General features: G+C 37.8%; 1 protein-coding gene across 1 annotated transcript in view; it reads left to right on the forward strand.

Moving 5' to 3' along the window:
• wdfy3 (WD repeat and FYVE domain containing 3) overlaps positions 1-23,061 on the forward strand; it is a 75,676-nt gene that overhangs the window by 12,147 nt on the left and 40,468 nt on the right. The window contains exons 5-16 of the mRNA XM_016477539.1: positions 5,057-5,218; positions 5,310-5,502; positions 5,882-6,068; positions 7,642-7,808; positions 11,078-11,545; positions 11,863-11,961; positions 13,342-13,535; positions 14,635-15,092; positions 16,364-16,447; positions 18,340-18,511; positions 20,993-21,207; positions 22,170-22,282. Coding sequence (XP_016333025.1) covers positions 5,057-5,218; positions 5,310-5,502; positions 5,882-6,068; positions 7,642-7,808; positions 11,078-11,545; positions 11,863-11,961; positions 13,342-13,535; positions 14,635-15,092; positions 16,364-16,447; positions 18,340-18,511; positions 20,993-21,207; positions 22,170-22,282 — 2,512 coding nt within the window. The remainder of the gene's footprint in view (positions 1-5,056; positions 5,219-5,309; positions 5,503-5,881; positions 6,069-7,641; positions 7,809-11,077; positions 11,546-11,862; positions 11,962-13,341; positions 13,536-14,634; positions 15,093-16,363; positions 16,448-18,339; positions 18,512-20,992; positions 21,208-22,169; positions 22,283-23,061) is intronic.

Genomic DNA, 23,061 nt, shown 5'->3' on the forward strand with positions numbered 1-23,061 from the left:
GTGATAACACTCGTTGCCTTCTCTAGTGCAGCTCAACCAGGTCTCATCCCATTCGTCGATATTTGTGATATCACAAATCCCGGAAAATATGCGTTGTAGTCCAAACGAGTCGTTCGTTGTAGTTTTTGAAAAGTGATTTCTGTTAAATAAAATATCTCTTTTTGAATTGGACTTTGAGATTTGTAACTTTGCAGATCTTTTTTATGCTCAAACAGCAACATTACAGACTAACTAAAGTTGAAAAAGTGAAAAAGCATAATAGGACCCCTTTAAGAAAACATAATTGTCCCTTGGCATGTCAGTACCTAGTGTATGAAAAGTATACTCAAAAACTGGAACCAGCCATGCTAGGTTTGCCTTTCAGCACACTATCAGCGGTAATTTGTTGAGCGTGCGCTTGGTTCACCTTATCTCGAGTTGCATATACCTCAGTTATCAGAGAGAGAGAAACTGCCTTCTTCTAGATCAAAAAACTGGAGAACTACGTGGAGGCTGGAAGGATTAGTGTAGTGACATTAGTACGTGTTGGATTTGACCAAGAGCAGGAGAAAGGAGGAATATTCTTCACTCTATAGCAGTGATCCTCAAATCTGGCTCGCGAGATCCACTTTCCTGCAGAGTTTAGCTTCAACCTTATAATCAAAGAAAGTGGATCTCGCGAGCCAGATTTGAGGATCACTGCTCTATAGTGAAAGATGGCTTCTCCAACAATGGTTGAAGACCTGACATCTCAACTTCCAGCTTGAGGATGGTGTCATGGAAGACCCGTTTCTCAGGCTATTGATTGCTCAAGCCTGCACAGCTTGAGGCTATGACTACCAAGTCAAGGGTCACTTTATGAAGCCCTGTTTGAAGTGAAAGGTGTGGTCAGCTACACACCACATAAATTATCTCCAATTATTAGTTTTTTTGTTGCCCTGAAGCACTTCCTCTCATGGATTGATCAAACAGACAATGTGCCTATCATGTCATTCATTAGATGAGGAAGGACTGATCCCACTCTCATCCAAAGCTCTTTGAAGTCAGTCAACGGAATAGAGGTGCAGATTTTTCATCCAGGGGAGGTCATTATGTCAGTGCCCAAATTGTATCTCATAAATTATAGCACTTTGGAAGGGCCAATGTAAATTTTATGCATCACAATGAGAATCTATGATATCTCATGAAAACTATTCATTAGTAGCTGGTGCTGGATATCATTTTTCTATATCTTTTGCAGTGCATTGTGGGGGCTACAGTAAAGCCATGCCATGTACTGTAGTAGTAAATGGTTTGCGGGTATATGTGTATTTACTCTGTTAGAAGGGCATGGTTACATCATGGGCATTATTAAAGGGCTGTCTGTGGATGTCCCATAGTCATGTGTTGTATCGACTGAATGGGAATGTTGTAACTACTGTTCCCACAAGAATAAAAGCCCTTCAAGTTCTGTCTCGTATGAAAAGTGCTGTGGCAGTACCATGGTACAGCGATGAACATGATATTCACATGGTACTATGTAATTCAAAGAATTTTTTTATTTTTTTATAATTTAAAAATGTAATTCATTCCTTTGATGGAAATTACTCCAGTCTTCACTGTAACATGATCCTTCAGAAATCATTCTAAAATGCTTATTCTTATTATTATCAATGTTGTTCCTCAGGATTCTTTAATGAATCGAAAGTTCAAAAGAATATAAATATTTTTGTACTTACTGCATCCTTGCTGACCCGAACATTTTAACAGAAGTGTGACTGCTATTATATAGTGGTCGACCGATATATCGCCAAGGCCGATATATCGGCCGATATTTGGCATTTTTTTAAATATCGGCATCGGCCGATAAGTTTTCCTGTTTGGCCGATGCATTCAAGGCGGGACTTTTATTTTGACTGCGCTGACAGCGGCAGCGCCTGAGCACAGTGCTCATTGGCATCGGCTGTCAAAAAAACAATATCGGTCGACCACTACTATTATAATTAGCCCTTTTTTAATGTTCATGTCTCCTTGTGATTTTGTATGGTTATTTTCCTGCAGTACAAGTTGTTTATGTGTTGGCCTGGTTTAATAAAGTAGGATCTCATTAATTGGCTGAAGTTTTGCCAGCACGCTCAAATCTCTCTCAAGTCTGTTGTTAGCTCTAATTTTATTTTGGTTCATATAATCCTTAAGGATCATTTACCTCCATAACACACTGAAAAGAACTTGTGCACATAAAGATGGAGTGCAGAAGTGTAAATTTCCTGTGGCCTAATAAGTGCCCTTTCTCTTACACACACACTGCCTATTTTTACATTTCCTACTCCCTCTTTCTGCTTTACTGTGAATATATAATGAAAACACCTTCTGATAAAATCTCCATGCTGCACTACACATAAAACACATTCCCACCTCCTAAATGCAGACCTTTTGAAATGCGGATCCAGTGATATGGCACAATTTAGAGCTTGTCAAAATCCAGAGGATGAGCTTGAATTAATTGAACATGCACCATTATCTTTTCAGGCAGAAGGCTCTAGATTTGAGAAGTGAAACAAGTTTTTGAGGGGTGAAATATGTTTGTATTCTAAGCTGTGAGTTGCAGACAAAAACTGGTGCTCTTGGCAACACCCTCCGCCCCTTGGATACAACAAAGGTCTTTTCTTTTCTCTCTGTAAGGACGCCCTTCATGCTCTACATTCCCAGTGCACCCTCAATTCACCCTCACGGACGCTGTCTCTCTTGTCACATCTTCCTCTGCGTTGAGGTCTGTGAGAAGTCCTCCTGCTTTTTCCCCTCTTCCATTGGTGTTTTTCTGTCAGACATCATCGTTTAGTGGCTGTAGGTGTCATGTACACTTGACCCTAGACCACATTGTCCGCTAGCTTCTCTTCAGTGTTGAGGTTATCTACCACAGAGAGAGCTATTTCAAGTCTTGACCGTCTGCCATAACGGGGGCTTTATGGAGTCCAACTGGTTCAATTTCTCTCACACATGGACCTTTTGCCTGAGAGGCTTTATTTGTGTAACTGTTCTTAATTTGTATGTAAAAGACGATTAATGTTGCTAAATAGTGGATTTTATTGATTTGACAGAGAGTGGTATGATTTATTGTTTGTGCACATAGTGTGTTTACTGGAATGAAAATGCAGAAGTGGTTAATCTTCTGTTTTGCTGTCTCATTCTTATGAAAGCATTGAATGTGACTGTGCTGTAATGCATCCTCCATTAAGGTTTGGCACTGCTGGGATTTTTTGGCCTTGTCTTAAGACCTGTTCACACCAAGAACGATAACTAGATTGATAACTGCACTATTGTTTAAAAGTTTGGGGTCAGTAATTTATTTATTTATTTATGTTTTTACAAAATTAATACTTTTATTCAGCAAGGATGCAATTAAATTGATCAAAAGTGACCAAGACATTTATAATGTTCTAAAAAAAAAAATCTATAGTAAATGCTGATCTTTTGAGCTTTTTATTCTTTCTGGAAAAAATTATAATTTCAATCAAAATATTAAGCAGCAGAACTTTTTTCAACAATGATAAGAATAAATGTTTTGTGAGCATTTTTGATTGTTAATAACTAGGGATGTAGCGATTAACCGCGAGCCGGTTGAAAATCGATTCAAATATGTAACGATTCAAATCGGCTGAGATGCTAAACAAATCGCGATTCAGTTAGGGGTAGGAGTTTATATGAATGTATGTCTGAGGGGAACTTAACTGTCTTTAGAAAAGTTTAGATGGTATTTTTTTCTTTTCATCTTGTATAGATCTAAGTGCAGCGCTGCTTTGTTTACAGCGGAAACGCTTTAAGCGCCACCTGCTGACAGAGAGCGAATCTGTATATTGTTATAGTGTTATATTTCAATTTCACAAAGAAACGTGCAACATTTTGTCTGAGCAATAATAAAAGGACACATTTCATTTATTTGTCTTAAATCTGTAAAAAATAAATAAATCGTGAATCGAATCGAATCGGGAAATCAAAATTGTGAATCGAATCGAATCATGACTTGAGTGAATCGTTACAATCCCTATTAATAACAGGTTTTTATGTGACAGCCTGTGCACACTGTTGCAGACTGGACCTGCAATGAAAAAAGTGCTTGGGCTGTGTGTGTGTTTATGTGTGTGAGAGAGAGAGAGAATTATTGGCCGGATTGAGCTGATTCCAACCACTTCCTGACTTGCTTTAAAAGCGGCTGATGGGATTTTATCCTCTCATCAGTGTTTCATTGGCTTTCATTGGATCCTGCTCTGATTAGTGTCAGGCGAGACTGCTGCAGGTGACATGGCAGTGAAAAGCGAAGCTCTGACCCACCTGCAGCATTTCGTTTCAGTCACGTCCACCTGAGCCCCTTTGGTGCAGAGTGATGACATCACTGATCTCCCATATATGCTTATCAGGGTTTCACAAAGGACCTTAGACCCAGACTGTGTAATGAGGTGCACTGTACACATCATGTAAGTTTAGGTTTACTGTATATCTTCGTCTTTTATCAGTACACATAGTTTATTGGATTTAGACAATAAAGGTTGTAATTAAGTATTTGCATTACTGTTCAGTTTATTTTAAAATATGTATTCTATTTAAAAATGTAAATATATATTAATATAGAAAGCTGTTACATTTTAAGAATATTTCACAATATTGCTGTTTTTACTGTATTTTGGATTAAACAAATGCAGCTTTGGTGAGCATAAGAGACTTCTTTCAAAAGCGTAAAAAATCTTACCGACCCCAAACTTTTGAACGGTAGCGTATAATCATTTGTAGTAACAGAAAATAGGTTATTCAAGTAAAAGTTGTTCAAGTTACACCTCAATCTTGAGTTTAAAACTGTTATAATCCTTGTTTTACCATTCAGTAAGCTATCTAATGATGATTATGAGGTTTTAAACACGGTGTTTCATAGGATTGATATTTAATCCAAAGTGACTCATTTTTATTTTCCCTCCTTTTCTAGTCTATCTGTTAACAGAATTGTAGAATATTAAACAAGTTGCCAGTTATTCGTATTCGAATACATAAAAAAACATGATCTGCTCATTAGCTGAATTTGAATCTTTCCCCTTCTATGTTTATAAAGAAAACAGTGGACTGTATGACCACCATGTCGGTGCCCTCCACACTGGTGAAGTGTCTATATTTGTTTTTTGACCTGCCCCACATGCCCGAGGTTCCTGCTGCCACCCAGACTGAGCTTCCTCTGGCCGACCGCAGAGCTCTTCTACAGAAAGTCTTTGTCCAGGTCTGTCTGTCTGTCTTTAGGAACCGTGTTTTCTCCACAAAATATCCATAAAGTATACATATTGAGACCAACTGTGACTTTTTCTTCTCAGATCCTTGTGAAGCTGTGCAGTTACGTGTCTCCAGCAGAAGAGCTGGCCCAGAAGGATGATCTACAGCTGCTCTTCAGTGCCATCACCTCCTGGTGTCCCCCCCACAACCTTCCCTGGAGGAAGAGCGCCGGAGAAGTGCTTACCACCATCTCCCGACATGGGCTCAGCGTTAACGTCGTCAAGTACATCCACGGTAAGTTGCTGTGATGATTTGACTTCTTTCACTGTGGTTCTTTGCCGTTGCTGTGCATGGATGCATAATACTAACAATGTTTTGCTGCTGGCATCTTATGAACCCTAGTAACATTTTAACCTTACGTAACCGGTTACTGTCACTCACTGTTGTGCTTGAAGCATTTTTAGAGGTCAGTGTCTGGTGTTTGCAGACACTTTTGCCAAGAATTGCTCTGCAGTTAATGGGTCAATGCTCAAATCTTGGCCCTTAAGATGGATTTAAGTCCTTTGAAGTATGTAAATGTGGAAATGTTGTGTTTAGGCATTTTTTTGGTTTACTGCAAAAAAGTTAAAACTGCTTAAAAAATGACCATATTTGTTCTGGCTCTTTCTTGCAGAGAAAGAGTGCTTGTCAACGTGCATCCAGAACATGCAGCAGTCAGATGACCTCTCTCCTCTGGAGATTGTGGAGATGTTTGCTGGGCTCTCCTGTTTTTTGAAGGATTCGAGTGATGTCTCTCAGACTCTCCTGGATGACTTCCGCATGTGTCAGGGCTACACCTTCCTCATAGATCTTATGATCAGGTGACTGATTTTTAATTATTTATTGCACAAATCTTCAGCATTTTATATTTGAAGGATAATGTGTGGTTAAGAAGAGGGTTACTTTGCAGTAATGATCAGCGGACTGTACATTTTCAAACTTACTACATTGCTCATTTATAAATAAATCAATATTTCATGCTCTTGCACACTACGTTCAAAAGTTTGGAAAGGTAGTGATCCTTCAGAAATCATTCTATATGCTGAGTTGATGCTCAAGTAACATTTCGAATATAATTTCTTAAAAAAGTATTTGAGTTATTTTATTGGCTTGCTTGTATGTAGGGCTGAACGATTAATTGCATGTGCGATAATATCGCGATATGAAAAAAACACGATTTTTCAATCGCAGAGGCTGCGATTACACTCGGTCACGTGACATGCGAGAGTAAAGAGGTGTGTTCGACTTGAAGATTGATCGGTGTATGACATCAAAGTACGGCGAGAGAAAGCATAAGGAGACGTCTGTGCTCTCTTATAGCTCTCGCAGTACTTTGGTGACACACACCGATCGATCTAAGCAGCGCTGCTTCAAGTCGAGCGCGGGCCATCAGCAGAAAAAGAAAAGAAATAAAACAGTAAACAGCCAAAGGACATAACTTAGAATGGGAGATGGATCGGTTTGTGAAAGTGAAGAGAAAAGCCATAGATGGAAGTCGCACAGACCCAGGCAGCTGCTGGTCATTTAAAAGCTAAATGCAGAAAATATGATGAGGCTTGATGATGAGCATGATCTTTAAGTGATGTAGGTGTTTTTTTCCCTGTACATTTTTTTTATTAAAAAAGCATTAATTTTTCATAATGTTTAGTGAAATTATTTGGTAGTCTGAGGTGGGATGGGGATTCGGGAAAGGGGGGGCAGATTTTTTTATAGGTTTAAAGCGACCAAAAAGTTTGAGAACCACTGATCTAAAGTTAACAGATAATGTTTAGTGCAGTCCACATGTTTACATATGTTTATTACAGTGACTTTGAATTACCTAAAGTCGTGTGGTAAAGCAACAGATTTGTTTTTATATTTCTGCAATCTACTTTAGTTTGTGCGATTTGTTACTGACTTTCATATTAATGTTTACACCAGGCTTATTTGTCAGTGCTTTATGTTGTCATAATTATTACATGCTTACAAGGTTGGAAGTTCAACAAATCAGGCAATATACTACTGTGATTGTAGTTGTTAAATAAAAATGTCATTCATATCAATTCATGCATCATGAAATTAATTCATCGTAATTTCATCGTAACATATAGGCCTGGCCTACAGAAAAGAACATTTATGTTTAATCTATCTAATAGTGTGTTGGTCATACTATACAGTGATTTATAGCTTGTCTTTGTTGAATAATACAGAACATAAAGGTCTTTAAAAAAAAAATCACAATTAGATTATTTTCCAAAATCGTTCAGCCCTACTTGTATGTTTACTTAAAGTGTTAAAGGGATAGTTCACCCCCCAAAATAAATAATTTAAAGGCAATAAGAGGCAGTATAGTTATTTTAAATTCTGATATGATTGAGTAGTGATATTCTTTGTTATACTTGCTGTACATATTAGGTTGGAGCAGGCCAAAGAGGATGAATCCAAAGATGCTCTAAAGGACCTGGTGAACCTGGTGACCGCTCTGACCACATATGGTGTCAGCGAGCTGAAGCCAGCTGGTCTCACCAACGGAGCACCCTTCCTGCTTCCAGGTTTTGTGGTTCCACAGCCTTCTGGGAAAGGTCAGCCCTCATAAATTGACATGCACTTGACTCTTAACTTGTGTCACAGCACAGCTGGGTGTGAAAGTTGGTGATGTGAAATTCCGGGGTATGTTGAACTTTGGCCAGGAAACATGGAACTATTGGGATTCAGGGGCTGTTTACACGACAGAATTTTCAGCCATAAACGGGAAACTTTTTATGTGTTTTGCCTGTTTGTTTACACGACAACGGCGTTTTGGAGACTGAAAATGCATATTTTTGAAAACGGGTTTCAAAATGCAAGTTTTTGAAAACGCAACCGTTATCGTTTCCGTATAAACACCCAAAACGGAAATCTTTGAAAACGGTGACGTCATGCGCGTGCGTAGTACGTGTTAGGTATGTAGACATGTGCAGTACGTGTCGATTTTAAAGGCAAGCGTGAACAAACATATACAACAATGGCAGAGTACATGGTGCTGTTGTTGCTGCTCAAGAGTTTGCTAACGCTTCTTCAGCAAAGTGTGGATTTACTTCACCAATATTACAACCAACAGCGGAGACGCATCATATACAACATATAATCGTCACTTCCCTACAGGTACTGTTTACTAACAAGGTGACAGCGCCAACTACTGGCCTGGCATACGTAATACAGCGTTTTTGGCCTTTTTCGCGGATATGTGTAAACGCAAATCGTTTCGAAAACGTTGTCGTGTATAGACCTTTTTCTGAACGCGGAAGTATCGCCCGACTGGAGCAGTGCTTCACATTTCCGGTCTCTGGTTTCTAGTCCCATTTGCATATTTTCCGAGCCGATAATATAATGTGAAACCCATAAAAAATGTTTTAAAAAGCACATGACGCCATAGTTTCATCACTTTACAGTCTTTTTGCAGTAAAGGACCTGTCATAGTTTAATGAGTGAGAATGACATGAAGCGACGCAACGTTAGCTGCATTGAAAACAGATGAGCACATATACAGCTCCCGATCAGTGTGAGGTTCATGGGATTTTGTCCACAGAATGATAAAAGCACACATTATTTTAACATATTATTTTATTATTTCACACTCAGTATTTTAACTTAAGCGCTGCAAGCCATGCATACAGCACCGGACATGGACAGATTTTATGGTACACAAAACAAGTACTTTAAAGGAATTTAGCTTATTGCCATTACTGTGGCAGCAAACAACAGCACAGCTTAACCCTGCGCACATTCAGATTTAGTTATATTGAAAAAGTTTCAATTCAGTCATTACCCCGTTTTAACATGGATTTCTATGGAGACCGGAACATGAGAGCACCCAAATGGAAGTTAGAATCCATCATGGCGCCGCTCACCGGTTACTCAGGAAAAAGGTCTATACGTGAAACTTTTTAAAAACGCAAGGGAAAAATTGTTCCGTTTTTGACTACATCATTGTCGTGTAAACGTAGCCTCAGATGGCAAGTTTGCAATGCTGAGGCTTAAGTGGCCTGCATTACTAAAATACTGTAGAGATTTAGTGTGCTTCTATATTTGCAGTCATTCACATTTTTGCATCCTCTGGGGTTCTTTTCTTGCTTCCAAACAAAGAAATTCAAATGACTCTTTAAATTATTTTAATTCATTCATTCATTCATTCAAAAAAAAAAAATATGGTAATGATACTTAAATCTTTTTAAGAGTTTGCAGGACGAATTAACCTAGCTGTAATCAATGGCTGTCTTAACCTTTGAGTGAGATTAGCAGTTTTCTTCCTTGTGGCGTTTTCAATTATTAACCCCCTCTGTGTCTGCTGCTGCCTCCCTTCATCAGCTAGATTACTCTTTTAGTCACACAAGGAGAAGAAGGGCCTGCGGTTTCTGAGGGAGAATTAAAACATTAGTGTTCACTGGCTGTAAATGGCATTAATTGGTCAGAAGGAGGCAAATGGCAGACACCTACTGTGTAATCTGGTTACGTTATTTGTTTAGCTTGTCTTATGCCTCGCCAAGAGCCATTAAATGCTGTAATTAAAATAATGGCGCCAGATTATATTGTTTATGCACCCAGTCACATCAAGACTTCCTCTTTTCCAACAAGCCAATCACAGAGACTGTTCATTTCCTACTTTGTGTTGTCATTTTCACTCAACCAGCAATAGCGCTCACTGAAGTGGAAGTTCATAAAGGTTGAATGCACAAGAATGGGTTTTTAAGGGTTGCAGGGTTGAAGGACTGGCTTGTCTCGCTCTATGATCATGTGATGGTTGGGTGTTCACAGTTATTATTGCATACAGTATGTTTTTCTTGAAGCCTAGCTGTATAGCATAATTACTCTTCGGAAAGACCCAATGGAGAAATAAACACCAGTAATCAATTTTGTGCTCAGGACATTGGTTGCTATTCAGCAGTGTTGTAGTCGAGACCAGCTCATTTGAGTCTGAATCAAGACCGATACGGGAAGAAGGTTGAGTCAGTGTCAAGACCGAGTCCACATACTCCCAAGTCCATGACAAGACCAAGACCATGAAAATATGAGCCTTGAGTCTGATTCTAAGAATGTATTTTCATGGTCTAAGTCTTAATCTTCGAGTTAAAGTCCAAGACCATATTTTTACAGTCTTGGTCTCGGTCTTGGTCCTCGAGTCAGAGTTTAAGACCATCATATATTCATGGTCTTGGGTACTGTTTTGAACGTAAATAGATGATTTTATTCAGAGATGTTTAACTGTTGCATTTAAAAAAGTATCACCTGAGAGTATTTCAGATTTTTTTTGTCTAGTATTAAGCTTAAATGTCTTGTATATCTTTTTGTTAATTGTATGACTTTTATTATGTTATTCACGTTGCTGCTGACATGGAGTTAATAAATAAATAGATAAATCATAGTCTTGGTCTTGTTACAGACTTATGTTTTGAATTCAACCCTCTTCTGGGCTCTGACTTGAATGAGCTGGTCTCAACTATGGCAATGCTGTTCTTTTATGAGTATTATGTGACTTACTGTATGTGTTATGCCTCTTTTTAACAACAGAATTATTTGGAAGTCATGTCATGAATATACACTTCTGCATTCAGATTGAGAGGAAATGAAAATATGTGAGGTTTTGTGTTACTAGCTAGAGTCCACCAAAGGTCACTGGAGTTTCTAGAGTCTAGACAGTGGTGCTAAATGAATAGTTAAGCCAAAAATGAACATACTTTTGTTATTTACTCACCATCATGTTCCAAACCTGTATGAATGACTTACTTTTGTGGAACACAACAGGAGCCATTTTTAATAAGGTATTGGTTATTTTTTGTCCATCATTGCTTATGATTATGATCTTTTTTTTCAGGCCACACGGTCAGAAACATCCAGGCTTTCTCTGTGCTTCAGAATGCCTTCTTGAAGGCCAAGAGTGGTCGATTAGCACGTATGATCCTTGAAGCCATTGCCAACATATACGCCGCCGACTATGCCAACTATTTCATCTTAGAGGCGCAGCATACGCTGTCGCAGTTTGCAGAGCGAGTAGCAAAGCTACCGGAGGTGCAGTCCAAGTACTTTGAGCTACTGGAGTTTGTTGTCTTCGGTCTTAATTACATACCATGCAAAGAGCTTTTTAGCGTTAGCGTGCTGTTAAAGTCAAGTACTTCTTACGGATGCAGCATCACAGCCACTCGCACTCTTCTCAAACTCGGGCGCCACCACCCTGTCTTCAGTGATGTCTTCCGTGAAGTTGGACTGCTGGAAGTGTTAGTTAACCTGCTCCACAAATATGCAGCACTGTTGAAAGACCCAACGCAAGCCCATGACGAGCAGGGTAAATCTTTTGTGAACTAAAATTAATTAATTAAATAATATTTATTAGTAAGGGTTATTTAAGTATTTTTTTATATAGTGTATATTAATATTTTGAATTAGCTTGTATTTTTTATACTTTTTAGTTTTTCACATTTTAGTTTTAAGTTTTAGGAATTTTATCATGTGCTTTTGTCTTTTTTTTTTAATTGGTTTTTTAAATATCTCTTTATTTCAATTAACAAACATTTTTTTTTTTTTTACATTTTTGTCTTAGTTAGCAATAACAATGCTGATACTAGTTATAATTTCAATGACTGCTCCCCCAACTGTGGTCAGGTGATGCCAAGAACAATGTGGCTGAAGAGCAAAAACAGCTTGCCTGGCTTGTCATGGAGACACTCACAGTCCTCTTGCAAGGCTCGAACACAAATGCAGGTAAATGTGTGCATTGTCATGGAACAGTCCTCTTGCAAGGCTCGAACACAAATGCAGGTAAATGTGTGCATGACTGTTTCTTTTTTCTTTTTTTAAAGGGGTCATATGATGCTATTTTAAAGATCATTATTTTGTGTATTTGGTGTAACAGAATATGTTGACATGCTTTAATGTTCAAAAATCACATTATTTTTCAAATACTGTACATTATTGTAGGTCCTCTATGCCCCGCCTCTCTCAAACACGTTGTTTTCAACAAAGCCCCCTCGTTTGACAAGTGCAGTCTGCTCTGATTGGCCAGCTGACCCAGTGAAAGGAAAACTTGAAATCGCATCATATGACCCCTTTAATGTTAAATTGACTTTGTAATATGAAGGTTTGGAGAGGGGAATGAGATTAGGAAAGGGCCACCGGCCGGGACACAAACTCTGATCACCCGAAGCACTATCACACCACGTCAGAACGCTGCCCAGAAGGCTCTTGAGTTTTGCTGGGTTTTGAAAGAGGAAATGGTGAGCAGTAGGCTTGGAATTAGACTGACGCAGTAGTTTTGGTCTCACCGTCTCTTCCTCTTTTGCTACCATTATCCATAATCAGGGCCTCACGGAATCTGTCACGACGAAGCTCTGCAGATTTACACAGAATTGGAGTTCTACACCCCCCCACCCGAATAAAGTATTACTTTATTCGTGCGTAACAGGAAGTTCAACAATTTTCAGAAAAGAAAGACTACATTTTAAATCTGTAAGATCTGCTAAAGGCTAATTTTATTAAATTTAACAGTATGCTAGTATATAGATAGTCTCAAAGCTAATATACATAGACACAATGCCACAAAAGTCCGTTTTTGATTTCATATGGTCTTGAACAGAAATATGAGATTGACATAGCTGGTTTTAAAACTTTCCAGTGCACCCCTTAGGCTTTCATTATAATTGTGTTATTATACTGCCGTTTTCCCTTTGTTTTTAAGCACTCAGGGACGAGTCAAAATTCATTTTCATGCTCTCAGGCCCTGCAGTAGTCTCGCTCTCTGTGCTGAGTCAGGTCACTGGTTGAGAAACGTTCTTAACTTCAGCTCTAATCATTTCTCTTCTATATCATGGCTGCTGATAGTCTCAGAATGCTCTATCTCACAGATGCACCCATGCTTTATTTATTGTTAGCCAGTCAGAATGGCTTTGTTGCAGAAAATTGGCGAGTAATTCCAAATATGGCATTGACACTGAGGTGATGAGGTGTCATTTCTAAATCTCACTATGGTCTTGTTGTGTCTAATATTTACATAAACAATACATTAAATATCTTGCCAAGCCATAAAGTTGAAACTGAAGTTGTCTCCAAGCTTGAATTTTTAACGAGAAAATCTGAATCTCTCAGGATTGTTCCGTGAGTTTGGCGGAGCCAGGTGTGTGCACAACATTGTGAAGTACCGTCAGTGTCGTGAGCACGCTCTGATGATCATTCAACAGCTGGTGCTGTCGCCATCTGGAGATGATGACATGGGTACTCTGCTCGGCCTTATGCACTCCGCACCTTCAGCAGAACTACAGCTCAAAACTGACATTCTGCGGGTGAGGCACATTTATAACTGTGTGAAGAAAATAAGTGACACATAGGTGCAGGTGGAAATGGAAAATAGTAAATGTCCACATTTTGAAATTAATGCTTCAAAATTTTATTGATAAAAATGTTGCAGTTGTCAAATACAAATTTTGGTGCACTTCTATTATATGTAATATAATACAATAATATATCATATTATATAATATATTAGCAGCCATTAGGCTGTGTGTCCACCAAAATGTTTTTCCTGAGGCTAACGTATTTTTAAAATTGTTTTGAATGGGAGCGCTGTGGTTTTTAAAACACCAGCAGCGTGACAAGGTGCTGAGCATCTAATGTTCAACTTTGGGTAAAACGCTACGCTCATCACTGTCACTTTTTAGATTTAGACATGCTAAGATGCGAGCAGCTATCATCAGATCTTCAAGATGGAATGAGAGGTAGAGTTTAGTGGCATCAGCATAGCAGTGATATAAAAAGCCATGTTTCTGAATGACAGAACCTAATGATGCCATGTAGACAGAGAAGAGAAGTGGTCCAAGAACTGAGCCCTGAGGAACCCCAGTAGTTAGATGTTGCAACTTGGACACCTCACCTCTCTAAGATACCTTGAAGGACCTATAGGAGAGGTAAGACTCAAACCACTGGAGTGCGGTTCCTGAGATGCCTGATCACTACGAGTGAACAACAAAGGAGGAGAAGCTAATATTGCTCGTCTCCCAGTATTAATGTCTACCAAATGGGATTCCCGGACTACTACGAATATTGATATGAAAAATAATGCTTGCAACATTTCATTAACAATAAGTCTGCAACATTACTTCTGCGGATATTCCGTGTTATAGCAACCAAAGCGTTTCAATTGAAAAAAATGCTGGCCATAGAAGTGCTCTTAAGCGCTCACAGCTTTGGTGGACACACAGCCTTACTTCAGTCTTCAGTTTCGCATGATTCTTTAGAAAACTAATTAAAAATTTAAAAAAATTTAAATCTTATTGAACCCAAACTTTTGAATGAATGAATTAAAGCATATTTGTTAGACAATTAACTTCCATCCTTATGATTTAATTCTGAATTCACCTAACATTCTTTGTTTTTTCTCATTAGGCTTTGTTAGCAGTGCTGCGCGAGAGCCATCGTACACGCACCGTCTTCCGCAAGGTGGGAGGCTTTGTGTACGTGACCTCACTGTTGGTTGCCATGGAGCGTTCTCTCTGTTCTCCACCTGTCAGCAGCTGGGAGAAGGTCAACCAGAACAAAGTCTTTGAACTACTACACACCGTATTCTGCACTCTAACAGCAGCCATGCGTTACGAACCTGCCAACTCACACTTCTTTCGCACTGAGATCCAGTATGAGAAGCTGGCCGATGCTGTGCGACTTTTGGGATGTTTTTCTGATGCTAAGAAAGTTGGTCCAGCAACCGTCTTCCCCTCAAATGCCCAACCATTCCAGCGGTTACTGGAGGATGAGATCATACCAGCAGAAAACGTGTGTCCCACACTCAAGCACTGCAGCAAGCTGTTCATCTACCTGTACAAGATGGCCACCGACTCTTTTGACAGGTGTGGATAAATGAAAGTATCAGTGTGTTTTGGATGTGATATCGGTAAGATGGCTGAAAAAAGAAAATGAAATCCCTTTTTCAATTAAGGGGGCAGTTTACTTTTATTGAGAAATTTTAAGAGGACATTAGTAAGGATGTGCATTTTGAGTAACTTTTATAGTCGAGTACTCTTTGCACATAAAACATTTTTTTAAATAAAAAATTAATGTCTGACATGTCTATAAATTTTATATTTTGATTAATTCACAAACATATCACTAATGACATTTTCATAAAAAACTTTAACAAACTATGCTGTCTTAAAAAAATTGAGCACAATGGTTTAATTAAAACCATGCACAACTACTTTTGAAAATTAAAATGAACAAGCTAAAAAAAAATGTAAGAATAAGCGATGTAATAAAAAATTAAAAGCACATTTGAGCTCACCCAGGGCTTACATAGAAACCAATTTTAAATTTAGACTACCGCCATTAGGGAAATTAACATGTAAAAATGTCTATTCTAAAAGGACTATTTTGTGTTTTTATATTGTGTTTTTATTCAAATAAAAAAATAAAAATTGCCACTTAAGCCTAATAGAAAATGCACTCTGCAATGGTAGTTTATTTTTGTATTTTGTTCCACCAATCTGGTGGGATTCATGATTCTTACAAGAACCAAATATACAAGTTTTAAAGATTGCTACTTAGATGCACTTGAAAGTACACAATATTTCCTTTCATAATGTAAACGCATATCTAGAATGCCACCCTAAATATTCATTTGTAACAATTAGGAATTCAGTGGGTAAAGTACTCTCATTGTTTTCTATGGCAGGCAGTCACAAAGGAAAATCTGTTTGTGTAGTTTGAGGTGCAGAATGAGTACTCGACCAGTTGACTCTTCATGCTCATCCTTGATCTGCTGAGAGTGTAGTTTAGATGTGTCATTCTCATTAGTCATGATTCAGAAGATGCAAATGCCTTCACATGCTATTTGAGTGTAGCCGTGCTTTGGGCTTGTGTTTGTGTTAGATTTGCATGATCTGTAGATCCTCTGAGTTCTATGTGCTGTGCCCTGAGCTTTATATACTAACTGCCTCCCTCTCTTGCTCTTTCTCATTTCTTTGTCTCTCGTAACCTCTGGCATTGCCTGGCTGCACACGCGGGGTGTGTGTGGTATGGACCTGCTGTTTGTGTTTGTATGGCTGTGTGAATGTCTGGTCTGTCTTCATGTTGATTGTTTGGTCGTGACTCTGCGTGTCCGTTTGTGGTTGAATCGTTGTAGTCGTGCCGAGCAGGTGCCCCCCTGCTTGACTCATGAGACCTCGCTGCCCTCTCCTTGGGGCACGCCAGCAATCGCCAGGAAGAGGTACTGCTTTCTGCCTCCTCTTCCTTTTCTCCCTTTGTCTTTTCCTTTTTTCTTTTTCTGTTCTGTGCTTGTCGAGTGATCAGACCCTTTTTTCTCTAGTATGTTTAAATTCCTCTTCCTTCTTTTGTTCACTTTTCTCTCACACCTTTCCTTACTGTAGGGATGTGCAATTATATTGGTACTATATTGGTTATCTGCCATTATTAGAAATTGTTTATTTATCATATTGATCCGTATTGTGCATAAATACACCACCGTTCAAAAGTTTGGGATTACATTTTTTTTTACTTTCTCAAAAGAAGTGCCTTATGCTAACCAAGGTTGCATTTATTTGATCAGCAATACAGTAAACACAGTAATAATGTGAACTATATTATTTACATTATTTTGAAATTTAAAAATGTTCTTTTTTCATGTATTTCAAAACTATTTTAAAATTTCATTTATTCCTATGATGGCAAAGCTGGCATTACTCCAGTCTTCAGTGTCACATGATCCGTATATATAGAATTATAATTCTTATAAAATAATTGTAATATACTAATTTGGTGCTCAAGAAACATTTATTATTTTTCAGTTCTGAGATTTTGTGCAAACTGTGATACATTTTTCCCCAGATTCTCTGATGAATAGAAAGTCCAGTAGAACAGAATTTATTTGAAATAGTATAATTTTTTAACGATTTGAAAGTCTCTACTAAATAAATGTACTTATTCCTTTAGATAGAAAAATACTGACCCCAAATTTTGTACTGTAGTGTAAATCTGTTAATATTATATATTGAATTGTGCATGTCTAATTTCCCCTATTTTTTCATTTCGATTACCTTTAACAGCATCTAACGCTTACTTGAAGTTAATCTTTAAAAACACTAACAATTTAATAATACTGTAAGTGTTAAATGTAATTTTTAGCTGCTCTGAAAATGAATATCAATTTTTCTTGTTGTACATTATAATGTTGTTGTGATGCCTAAATACAGTAATGTATTATTAATTTATGTAGACTAAAAACGGTTTAGAAATTTAGTATTATATATTCATCTGAATTGATGTCACTAGGAATTTTCAATAAAAATAACATACAGGTTTAGAACTAGACCTATGAGCTATTATATTCAGTTCCTACAATATGATAAATTGAAAAGTGATAAAAAGGTATAGCTTCTGTGTAAGATTTTTTTATTTTCCTAACAAGTCCCAACAAGCAACAGGACATTTAGTTAATATAGTGTATATTTACTTTAGCCCCGCCCACCCAGAAATGTCATTGGTTCAAAATAGCGGTATGTTAAACATCAAATATGTTCTGATTGGCTGTTATTATGCTGTGCCCATCTACATTTATGTTTTCAGTGTAAATAGACAAATTGCTGGTGGTAGGAAACTTACTGTTTAGCATACTGTTATTCATCTCCTCCCTCTGATCAGAGTGATTACCGTCTGCAACTTTTGCAACCTCTCACTTTTCTTCTCCTTGATCATCTCCTTTGACTATAGTTTCATCTTTTTCTGCACCATTTCATCTGCCGTGTTGAGCTACTTTGCTTACCTGTAAAGCTTTGCAGTTGCAAAAAATTCCCCTTCTCTGGTTGTGTTGACAGCTTTTTTCAGTCCTTTTGCTTTTCAAGCTCTCTGTGAGGAGTTTTGATTCATAATTAACCTTATATCAAAGCTGATATTTTTTTCAAAATGTCATTTCGGTGCTGTATTTAAGAGTAAGGACCAAAAAATCCTTCTTTAAAAAATCTCTCTAAGCTTTTGCAGCCTGTTAGCTTTTATCAGGATAAAACTGCCGAGCCAAAATGTATACATGAATTACACTTTCCAGGCACTGACACTAAGTGATGAGACTAAGAAGAGCCATTAAGCATTCTTTTTTTTTCCCAATAGACATGGCTATCACAGCTCATCCAACTCTGCTCCTGGTAAAGTCCTAACGGACCTAAAGCTGCACTTGGGAAATCCGTCCCAGCACTCTTCAGACCCTGGTGTCATCCACCCTGGAGCAGTGCTGGCAATGCTGGACCTCCTACCCTCCGTTTCTTCTGACACACAGCCTGAGGTATGAGCTGCTTGTAGACATTGGCTCTGTCTTAAAATTTAGTGAGCTGACACCATGTTTGGTGTCTACAAAGTCATCAGCCCACATGGGAATGCCTAATGCAAAACTTTGGTGTTGATATGTAGCTAGGAGAGAATGTGTTGCTGTTCAAAAGTTTGGGATCAATAATTTTTTTAATTAAATTAATTCTTTTATTTAATTAGGGTGCATTAAATTGCTCAAAAGTGACAGTAAGTTCTGAATAGTTATAAATATATATATATATATATATATATATATATATATATGTGTGTGTGTCAATATGTAATTGTATATAATTAATTTTTATTTATTTTAATTACATTTTTTAAAGACTTCGTTCACACATCTTCAATTTAAAGATTTGTTACCTTAGCATCATTTTTGTTTTTCACCTACAGTCAGATGTCAAAGTGAAGGATTTTATGAGAATTAACTGAATGCATCATATTTTGTGTGAAACTTAAAGGCATGTTCCCATTTAAGTGCTATCAACAGTATTCTTGTTTTGTTGTTTGCCACGATTACCACAGAAATGATTACCATGATTTACTGTAGGCTGCTCCCTGGAGAGATACAGAGAGCAACTGGAGAGTTACATGCAGTACAGTATATTAGCTCACAGACTTCCGTTAGAAGAAAATTATTATTATTTTTTTTACAAACTTCGGGACAAGATAAAATTACATTGTGGTAATCGACAGCATCGACAGTAAGAACCCAGAACATTCTTTTTAGGGGTGTACCTTTGAAAAACAGGCCAGTAAAAAAACTTCCTTAAAGGGATAGTTCACCAAAAAATGAAAATTGTCATTAATTACTCACCCTCATGTCATTCCAAACCTTTAAGACCTTTAAATTCATCTTTGGAACACAAATTAAGATATTTTTGATGAAATCCGAGAGCTTTCTGACCGGTTTTTGAAAGTAGTTAGGATATGCGTCATGGTATTGTCATGAACGCGCGTCAAAGACTGACACGGAAGAGAAGAAATTGTTTAATGAAGTCATTATTTTTGTTTTCTTTGCGTACAAAAAGTTTTCTCTTGCTTCATAAAATTAAGGTTGAACCACTGATGTCAGCTGGACTATTTTAACAATGTCCTTACTACCTTTCTGGGTCTTGAACGTGTGTTCAGTTGTGTTGCTGTCTATGCAAGTTCAGAAAGCTCTTGGCATTTCATCAAAAATATCTTAATTTGTGTTCCGAAGATGAAAAAAGGTCTTACAGGTTTGGAACTACACTACATTTCATTTTTGGGTGAACTATCCCTTTAAGTCGGTGGTTCTCAACCCGCGGTCCGTCACAAATTCAAATGCGGCCCACCATGCTGAACACAATTTTAAAAATTACTTTCAGTTTTACAATTCATTTTAGTTTTTACATTCATTTAAAAATGTACTAAGCAAATATAAGCTATAATGTTTTTGTCAAATAATTTTGTTTTTCATATATTATTTTCAGACATGAGCAGACCCGTACTCACGTAGTTAACGTTACGCATTTAACAAACACTTACAAGCGCGCACTTTGGCAGAATTCAATTCAAATAGTTATCAGCAGCCATTAGTTCGGTAAAATTGAGCATCAGAATGGACAAATTTGTTATTAGGGAGAAAAACGAAATGTGGAAAATGCCAGCGAAGGAACACATACAAACAAGAGTAGTCGCAGTATCAGCAGTGAAGGTAAGAGAGTGCTGCACTTTCGGCATCAACTTTCGGTTTGCCCCACCACTCACTTGAAGATGTTCAGGCAAAAGGAAACACCCACACTACGCAGCAATCATCCTTAATTGCAGAAATGTGGAGAGAACCTCAGATTATTAAATTCGAAAGTGCTTTCCATATTAGGATCAACATAGGCTACATTTGTGAACGCACATTTTCTGCAATGTCGTGTGTCAAGTCACGCTTCCGTGCTCGTCTTACAGACTGCAACTTACAATCGCAATTTCATTGTGCTGTTACTCCTTTCGAGCCGAATTTCACAAAATTGTTCAGCTCCCGACAGCATCAGGTGTTTTATTAATGTGAGTAGAATTATTTATTTATTTATTTATATCAATGAATGTAATCGATTAGATATCATAATATTTAGGCTATAATATTATAAATCGGGTTGGTTTGTATTGGTGACGTAATATGTAAATGATATGCGTGCGGCCTGTGAGACTTGCACTTGGACCATAGTGCGGCCCAGTGGAAAAAAGGTTGAGAACCACTGGTCTAGAGAAACAGGCCTATTAAGCAGTTAACTGAGGTAGAGTGCGGCCAAGTGGAAAAAAGGTTGAGAACCACTGCTTTAAGTACTTGTTTTCAGAATGACTAGTAATAGCATGTTATGTTTGACTTGTGCCACTGCAATGTGAATTAAACATTTCAGAATGTTAGTGTTTATCTGAGCTGAGTGTTCTACTGTAAGTGTCCTACAGCTCACTTTAGCCTCGCTCTGCTCCTCAGCATGCTCTGGACCTGCAGCTGGCGGTTGCTAACATCCTGCAGCTGCTAGTGCATTCAGAGAGGAACCAGCAGATCCTGTGTGAGGCGGGTCTGCACTCACGTTTGCTTCAGCGCTGTAGCTGCGCTTTGGGAGACGAAGATCACCCACTCCACCCACCTCTGCAGAGGATGTTTGAGCGACTGGCCTCCCAGGCCCTAGAGCCGATGGTGCTCAGGTGAGTCCAGTTTGCTCCAAAAATGTTTAGATAGAGACTGGAAAATATATTATATTATATTCAATTATATTATATAATATTATGAGGACAGAGAGGGCCTCCTCGCTGGTAATGTACAATAAATATACTGTATACATTACAGTACACGACTGTGATACAGTACAGATCAGAGGGCCAGCTCTTTGTCCATTACATCTCAAAGACTCAGCGATATTTATTGAAGTGATTAATATTTAAGAATAATACCTTAACGGAACATGTTTCTGCCCCCAACCTTCTATTGATTGGTCTCCTACATGTGAGCTCTTTTGAACTGATTTTTGTTTATACAAAGACCAGATGAGTCCGTTAAAATCTGTTTTGCTCCTGGGGCTCCTGCACGTTTCAGTCTTTAATGATTTGATCTTATCACAGCTGCATGTTTACATAAAAGGAAAATAATCAAATTTGACAATATCTCAATATTATTCAGAGCTCTATGGGTTGTCTCTAAGTCAAACGGATTAGAGATTTCAATTTTCCACATGGCTGGTCTAACGTGATGGAGGATGCTTCACTACAAAATAATCATTAAAAAAATAAAAGCAATTCACTTCAGCTCATTTGAGAAATCAAAATCTGTCTTATATGGTTTAAATGTCATGCGACTGCATTCTGAATCATAGTTCTTTAAGTGATTAATATATATGATTATTTTCTTATTATTTATAATAATAAAATAATAATAATAATTTAGCATATATATATATATATATATATATATATATATATTGCAATAATTACAATTATTATACAGTAATTATATATTTTATTAATTGCATTTATCTAATGTTTATTTTTATCAGTTGAAGTTGTTGTCTTCTGGATTTCCTAATGTGTTGTGATAATGCTCGAAGAGCAAGCAATTGCTCATTGTGTGGGATATTACTGTCTCTAATAAATGGTTTTTATGCATTTTTCAGGGAATTTTTACGACTTGGGAATCCTCTGAATTGCGGTGCCTGGGACAAAAAGCTCCTGAAGCAGTATCGGGTCCACAAGCCTAGCTCCCTAAGCTATGAAGCTGAAATGCGCAGTAAGGAAAAAAATGAATGCATAAAGACTGCTAGAGCTGTCACTGTGCTTCTGTGCCATCCCGTAAACGGTTTGTGTCAGTGTTATGTGGTCTTGTCTCTGTGGTTTCTCTGTGGGCCAGTGAAAGAAGGGACATTACTTCAGGCTTCACTGACTGTGGTCTTTGGTGAAATGCCATCAATCACCATCAGAATCAAACAAAACATTCTCCTTTCGCTCTCCACGGCTCTGCCAGCAGAGAGACGTTCAATTGAACAGGGTTTTGCTGGAGATGAGTTCCCAGCTTCCCTAATTACCAGTGAAATTACTTTTCTCCGAGCTCTCACCGTGTCCAGCGAGTCCTTTTTGAACTTGCTAATTTAAAGGTTTCCTGCTTGCTTAGTAGAAAGCCTCAGTGGAATTGTGCAGTCATTCCAGGGTCCAGTGCAAGCAGATATTTTTGTTGGTTATATCCACAACAGATTACCTCAGAATGAGGATATTTAAGAGAATTGTAATTTAAAAAGAATGAAAGGATTTCACCAGACAGGAAATTTCCTTTGCTTTTATAGTGTCATATTTACAACATTCAACATCCACCTGCTATTTATTCCGTTAGCATTCCTTTTCTGAAATCACACTGATGGTTACACTGCTTTACTCTTTACACAGCAGCATTTTATATATGAATTATTTTGGCCTGAAATGGCCAATAATAATATATTATTTTATAAATAATAAGTGTGTGTGTGTGTGTGTGTGTGTGTATACAGTATATATATATATATATATATATATATA

Source organism: Sinocyclocheilus anshuiensis, unplaced genomic scaffold, assembly GCF_001515605.1.
Source record: "Sinocyclocheilus anshuiensis isolate Anshui unplaced genomic scaffold, SAMN03320099.WGS_v1.1 scaffold697, whole genome shotgun sequence".
NCBI lineage: Eukaryota > Metazoa > Chordata > Actinopteri > Cypriniformes > Cyprinidae > Sinocyclocheilus > Sinocyclocheilus anshuiensis.